Source organism: Electrona antarctica (genome assembly GCF_951216825.1).
Source record: "Electrona antarctica genome assembly, chromosome: 13".
NCBI lineage: Eukaryota > Metazoa > Chordata > Actinopteri > Myctophiformes > Myctophidae > Electrona > Electrona antarctica.
The window spans coordinates 7,152,125-7,159,534 of record NC_136794.1 but is presented as its reverse complement, the minus strand read 5'-3'; the positions used below and the strand labels follow the sequence as shown (position 1 = coordinate 7,159,534).

Genomic DNA, 7,410 nt, shown 5'->3' with positions numbered 1-7,410 from the left:
AAAATTTTGAGGTATTTGTACTTTACTTGAGTATTTCCAATTTCCAGTACTTCTCAGAGCCGAAATTTGTACTTTTACTCCACTACAATTATTTGAAAACTTTAGTTACTAGTTACTTTGGAGATTTACATTTTGATTAGAAAACATACATTAACCGCTTCAACCATATACACTTCGACCATTTGAAAATAGCAGATCTACAAGCTCACAATGCGTCGCGTTGCGACGCATTGTGAGCTTGTAGATCTGCTATTTTCAATAGATTTTGTACACATTTTGAACTTGTGAAATGGCACATTCTGCACAATGAGTACTTTTACTTTTAGTACTTTAAGTACATTTTGATGCCGATACTTTTGTACTTTTACTCAAGTACATTTTCAATTCCGTACTTTTACTTGTAACGAAGTAGTTCTAAATTACAGTATTGGTACTTTTACTTAAGTAAAACAATTGAGTACTTTTTCCACCACTGTGCTCCGTTTGCTCCCACCGGTTGATATCTATCTCTCTAATCTTAATGTTTAATGATGGTCGTATAATTGCGCCGAGCAGGGTAGAAAAATGTAGCAGAGCCGAACGCCAGGATAAAATATTATATGCACGCTTGTATTCTCATTCTATAATAGATATTTGTTCAGTCCATTCGTGAGTTATCTGACTGAACTGATCTATATATAAACTCACGTCACGTCGTAATCTGCTATTTTCTCCGACTGTTCACCCCCAGAATAGGCACTCTAGAATAGGGTTCATGTGGTTAACTGGGTGTACATTTAGAGCGTGCGACTGGTGTGGGCTTTGGGAAACAGGGATATTGTTGGCCCTCAGATCATGAAGGACTGAGTATGTTTATAGTTCTTGAGCTGTGGAGAGTGGAAAGATGTACAATGAAACATTTCCTTGAATTAGTCAGTAGGACGTTTTATCAGCTACTTGTCAACAGCAGTTTGGCAGAGACATTAATGGCAGCCACTGAAACAAACTTGATCACGATAGTGTTTGCTTTGATCACTCACATGGCGGGTGGGAGGAGGGGGTGGTGGTGGTGGGCTGTAGGACTTGCCGCTGGATGGAAGAGAGTTCCGGTTTAAAACCCATTTTGACCTGAGATCAGATTCTAAAAATGTCTTCTACATCCTGACAGTTTGAAAAAGCTATGTTTCTATGTCAGTCGTTCTTCGATTTAAAAACAAATAGCAGACCTACTAGCTCGTAGCGCGCCACTCGGTGGCTTGTAGATCTGCTATTTTTCAATAGCTAAAGCATAACATAATGCTAACACCAAAAGGGGTTCCCGCTCAAAATGGTTCAACAACAGTAACACATAGATACTGCACATAAGAGAATGATCATGAAATGTGACGTACCTTTTTTTGTTATTTTCGTCTGTTAAAAAAAAGGAAGAAAAAAAAAAGTCAGTGCTGAAATTCTCTCTTTAGCTGCACGCACGCACGCACGCACGCACGCGCACACACACACACACACACACACACACACACACACACACACACACACACACACACACACACACACACACACACACACACACACACACACACACACAGACACACACAGTACTCACTCTTGCAGCAACCCCGGCGCCGGCAGAGACACACACCAAGGCAGCACATTAAGATTAGCAGCAGCAGGGCTGAACCACCAGCTATCAGAGTGGTCAGACTCAGCTCATCTGTAGGTGTAGAGATAGAGGGTGAACTGTGAAAGTGTCTGCATGGGTTGTACATGGTAAAAGTATTGTGGTGTGGTTCTGCCAGTGTTGTTTTTGGCAGCAAATTTAGATTTTAGTTTTAGTCATAGTCTCTTGAATAGTTTTAATTTAACTTTAGTCACATTTTAGTCACCTGGAATGTTTTAGTGTTAGTCTAGTTTTAGTCGACTAAATATCATAAAACTACAGTTGATTTAGTCGACTAAAATGAATTTTGGCAGGCCTTGATGCCGTCGTAATTACTGTTTTTACACTTGCTGAAAATTGCCTACTAATATCTACAAGCTCACAACGCGTTGCGTTGCGACGCATTGTGAGCTTGTAGATCTGCTATTTTCAGCATGCAACCAAGAGTAAAATGACTTATACTGGATCTCTTGTCCACTAGTCCCTTCCTAACATTTTAGTCTAGTTTTTATTTGTTGACGAAATTGTCGATATATTTACTCTTAGTTTTAGTCATCATAGCTTAGTTTTAATTTAGTTTCCATTTAGTTTTCGTCAGTGAAAAAAGGTAGTCGACGAACATTTTTCGTCTTAGTTTTAGTCGACGAAATCAACACTGGGTTCTGCAATGAGAAGGCTCGTCCCGGACAACAAAATCACTTACAGTCAATGACTTTCAGGTGCTGAGCCACGCAGCTCTTCGGCGCCCCCACGCTGTTAGACGACTCGCATCGATACAACCCTGAGTCTTTTTTAGACACGCTGTTAAATTTCTGTTCCATATAGTTATAAAGGAAGAGAGGGGACAATGAAAAAAATAAAGATTACAACAAGCATGCCCACAACAAAATAATCTGTGTTCATTTATCTTCAATCTTTAACTTTCCCGGGATTCAAACAAGGTCCCGTATGTGAGCACCAACATTTTAGTGTTGAGCTAGACAGAGAACTCATTTTGGAAGGCAAGCTATTTTCATTTGTGTTTCATGCAATACCTCTGGTGAACCAGAAGTTGTCCTATGTCTCAATAGAAGAGTAGCCTGTACCAAATGCAGCTTGTGCAGCTTGTGTTAGTTAGTTATGTTGTAATAACATACTCTACCATACAGATTGGTCAAAGTAATGTCTCATGAACAAAAACTTGACATTTGACTAACTGTATATACTATACTTCTGCATCTTTGTCTGCATCTGTTGCCATGTCAGTGCAAGCATATGTTCCCGTATCCATTTGAGCATGTACATTTGCACACTTTTCATGTGCTTCTTACCAGCGTTCCCTTCTTTGCGTCCATATTGTAGGAAGTGTCTACTGAAGGACTCAGTGCCTTGTTGTCTTTGTACCAACTGTAGGTGGCAGGGGGGATGCTGAGCTTGTCCTTACAGACGAGCTCCAGGCCTGCCCCGGCAATTACAGAGCTGGGCACCTCACAGGACGGGACGTGGGGGGGCACTGGAGGGAGAGAGGGGGAAGAAGCACTTAGTCACTAAAGGCAAAAGTGTATGTTAGCGCATCTTGAAGTTTCCTATTAACGTATTTTTGTCCGACAATGCATTTTATCTAAACACTTTTTGTAAGGCCACTGAGCCGACTTGGGGACCCAACACAAGGACAACACAAGAGACGGTCACGGCCACACAGCCAACTCAAGGTACGGCCACTGAGCTGACTTGGGGACCCAACACAAGGACAACACAAGAGACGGTCACGGCCACACAGCCAACTCAAGGTACGGCCACTGAGCCGACTTGGGGACCCAACACAAGGACAACACAAGAGACTGTCACGGCCACACAGCCAACTCAAGGTACGGCCACGGAGCCGACTTGGGGACCCAACGCAGCTCCTCCAAGGAAAACAAACAAATGAACGGAGCTGAACGTGGATCCCCCCCCACCGCTCACCCCTTTTTTTCCCTCACTGTATATGTTTCTTTTCTCTTTTTACCTCCTTTATGATGAATTCCTGTTCTGTCCTTTGTCTATATAGAAGTGTCTATTTGTACGTCTCTAAATGTTTTTGATGAATTGAACATTGTGGACCCTATTGGAAACAAGTGTAATGCTTAATTGGGTCGTCCACTCACAGTTAACAGCCTTTGTATTGAGTTTGTGCTTGAAATGTACTGTAATTCTGCAAACTGTTAATAAATTTTTCAATCAATCAGTCAATCAATCGGCAACACATTTCTACACACCACACACAGACAGACACAAACAAACACACACAGTCGCACGCACACGCACAGTCCTTTGGTGTCTTACCCAGTACATTAAGGGACACGGTTGTCTCTCCCAGGTTGACATGGTCTTCCGTAGCAGTGACCTCACAGCGATACTCCCCTGAGTCTTTCTGGGTGACAGAGTGTATCGTCAAGGTGGCACCCTCTATCTTGGCTCGTCCAGCATAGGATCCTTAAGCAAAGAGAGGAGACATGGGTAGGAAGCCACGGAGAGGTGGTGAGAGAGAGGAGGAGATGAAGGCAGGGACGTGCAGAGAGTGTTAGAGAGACAGGGGCTGAAATCCTGTGAGAGGGCACTTTTGGACAAAAAAAGGAAAATAGCTGATCTACAAGCTCTCAACGCGTCGTGCTGCGATGCGTTGAGAGCTTGTAGATCAGCTATTTTCTGGGCGCAACCAAGCACTCTTTATCTACTGGAGATGCGGGTTACGACATGGATTTCGAAACAAATTTGTTCAACGCAAAATGCTGCATTTGCATTACTTTCATATAGTAAATGCTGCATTCGTGGTCTGGAAAGGGCAGTTGTTTTACAGACGGGCAAAAGGGCAGGGGCTGAAGCCCCCTTTGATGTCTATGTGTGCACGTCCCTGGATGAAGGTTAACCCATTTTGACCTGAGATCAGATTCTAAAAATGTCTGTTTGAAAATGACAGTTTTCTGAAAAAGCTATGTTTCTATGTCAGTCGTTCTTCGATTTTTCAAAAATAGCAGACCTACAAGCTTGTGGCGCGCCACTCGGTGGCGCGCTATGAGCTTGTAGATCTGCTATTTTTCAATAGCTAAAGCATAACATAATGCTAACACCAAAATGGGTTAACTAAGACTGGCACAAAGACAATGAGATGGATTCAAACTGTAGAATAAAGACAAGAATACTACAGGCACAGGCATGAGTGATACTGAAGAAAGATGACAATACAACGTGTAGTAATTTGTAAAGATCAGTTGCTCACCACTGAATTTACCAGCAAAGTAAACAAATGTCACCCCCTTTCCTTTCTTCTTCCACTCAATACGAGGGTTCTGGTCCTTTTCAGTCTTAAACTCACAGGCCAGCACTGCATCTGGGAGTTCACAAAACACAACATCACACAGTGAGTACAGTCTTAAACTCACAGGCCAGCACTGCATCTGGGAGTTCACAAAACACAACATCACACAGTGAGTACAAACAAGTACTGTAAACCTAATTCAAATAATGCATGTGCACAGCCACATACACATAAACATTTGAATAAAGGAAAAATAGCTTATCACTTCTTAAAAATGGAAAGAATTTTCAGAACACTGTTTTTTATCTTTACAGTGTTTGGATTCGGGTTGTTGTTTGCTTTAAATAAGATGCCCACTACAAAAAAACTCTTAAAATATTTTGAAAAATGAAATAATGATGGTACTTTTTAACTGTTATAATGGCACTGGACAAAGGCCACAGTGGCGTGCACAGACATTTAGAGGGGCAGGTGCTCAAGTTAAAAAAGGGCACCTTGTGCAGCGCGTGGAACCGGCCGGTTGCCTTAATCCATTTTGGGCGGGAACCCCTTTTGGTGTTAGCATTATGTTATGCTTTAGCTATTGAAAAATAGCAGATCTACAAGCTCATAGCGCGCCACCGAGTGGCGCGCTATGAACTTGTAGGTCTGCTATTTTTGAAAAATCAAAAAAAAAAGAAGAAAAAAAAGTTTTTTTTCCTTTTTTTTCTTCAAAAGGGCACATTGCCAAAAGGGCAGGGGGTGCTCCAGCACCCCCTAGTGTCTATCTGTGCACGCCACTGCCCAGGGTTGATGCCCATAACATTTGTGCCAGGCTTCATACATTTCAAACCCTGTTTTTTTATTGCTGTATATTGCTGTCCACAATTTCCTTTTATTTTAAAATGATTGAAGCAGTGATTTCTTACGGGATAGGTAAGGTTTTGACCATTTTCATGTGATGTTACAGTGATGCAATACAATGCAAATTAATAAGGTTTTGGTGGTTGTGTATCTATATTTCAGGTCCATTTCCCTTGATTAATCACCTGTGTGTTCATGAACCTCCACTGTGGGTTTGCTGCTGCTTACTGTCACAGAGAGGGAGGCAGGGCCTGGAATGGAAAACAACATTCATGATAAAGAGTAAGCTTAGTTGTTTTGTCCACTATCAAAGTAACTTAATACTAGCATGGTTAAACACTCACCCCTTGAACCCCCCCCCCCCCCCCCCTGATTTCACAGGGGGGGGGGGGGGGTTAACCAGGCTAACTAAATACTTAATATCTTGTCTTTGATGTGTGGAAATAAAAAGCCCTGATGTAAGAACAGCGAGTGAGCCGTCTTGTGTTTTGTTTTGTCCTTGTTTACGACCAAATAGATTCGTTTCTCGAGCCATACAACCTTTCCACAATTGAAAATTGCGTGCCAACAGTCCGTCTCAAGAGACTATTGATTCATTGAATGGTGCTCGGATGAGAAAATGTTTACAAACTCACTTAAATCTATGGGTGCTCCAGGTTTTACATGAGTGCCCGCCAGAAGAGAAAAACCAGACAAAAAACAGACCGACGCGACATAAAGTAGGGCATGGGAATTAGCTGTGGAATGACATCATAAACTACCCATACAAATACTTCCACGGACTTCCACACCAACAAACAAAGACAAAGCTGCATTAAATACAAAAAAACAAAACAAATAATAACATATCAAGCATAGCATACGTATCGACTTTGTGTGGACAAGACACACAAAGATTAACTTGGAAACAATATAGAATGTGTACGTAACGTTGTGGCGGTGCCAGGAACGGCAGAGCACAGGAATGCAGGTGATAGATGGTTCTCTGACAAGCTGTTAAGAGAACTGGTCTATCCTGACCTATAATCACCTTCTCTGGGGTTCTCCCATGATCGGACCCTGAAGCACACACACTCACACACTTTGCACACACAACACCCATAAGAAAGCATCTGTGTGTGTGTGTGTGTGTGTGTGTGTGTGTGTGTGTGTGTGTGTGTGTGTGTGTGTGTGTGTGTGTGTGTGTGTGTGTGTGTGTGTGTGTGTGTGTGTGTGTGTGTGTGTGTGTGTGCATGCTCACGTGCGTGCGCCATATGCACAAAGCCTCTGTATATACAGTAACCCTACTCTTCTCAGCTGGCCCAACAGAAGGTTTTAAACCAATCACACGTGCACGTCTCCCTTCAACACCCTGCGCGCACGCGGCGCACACACACACACAGCAAATATTGATATTGTATTAAAAAAATAATAAATAAATGAAAGAACATAGCCATGTCCGTCATCGTTCTCTCGTCGACTTCAAATGCATTCTTTAAAGATAGTATGTGCTTGATTTAATCTCCGTCCAATTAGCAAAGAGGGTCAACCAGAGGCTATCACCAAACTAAAACGGTGGGGATCTCCTTTTGATTCTGTGGTTCTCCTCCTGAGGACAATATGACAGAACTCATCAGGGTCTGAATCTATTTGAACAGCATCAGAGAGGGTC

The 7,410-nt window shown here is 42.4% G+C and overlaps 1 protein-coding gene across 2 annotated transcripts in view; it reads right to left on the bottom strand.

The window, feature by feature from the left end:
* Positions 1–259: 259 nt before the first annotated feature.
* Positions 260–7,410, bottom strand: part of jam2b (junctional adhesion molecule 2b) — an 8,314-nt gene continuing 1,163 nt past the window's right edge. Inside the window, exons 2-10 of one of the 2 annotated variants that reach the window (XM_079518079.1) lie at positions 5,945–6,010; positions 4,878–4,988; positions 3,944–4,093; positions 2,950–3,131; positions 2,343–2,451; positions 1,586–1,693; positions 1,371–1,389; positions 1,020–1,068; positions 260–866 (exon numbers count right to left, since the gene is read on the bottom strand). In XM_079518079.1, the coding sequence (XP_079374205.1) occupies positions 828–866; positions 1,020–1,068; positions 1,371–1,389; positions 1,586–1,693; positions 2,343–2,451; positions 2,950–3,131; positions 3,944–4,093; positions 4,878–4,988; positions 5,945–6,010 (833 nt within the window). In that variant the 3' untranslated portion in view covers positions 260–827. Of the gene's footprint in view, positions 1,069–1,370; positions 1,390–1,585; positions 1,694–2,342; positions 2,452–2,949; positions 3,132–3,943; positions 4,094–4,877; positions 4,989–5,944; positions 6,011–7,410 lie in introns of both variants that reach the window. The other variant, XM_079518078.1, reaches the window with a different exon arrangement.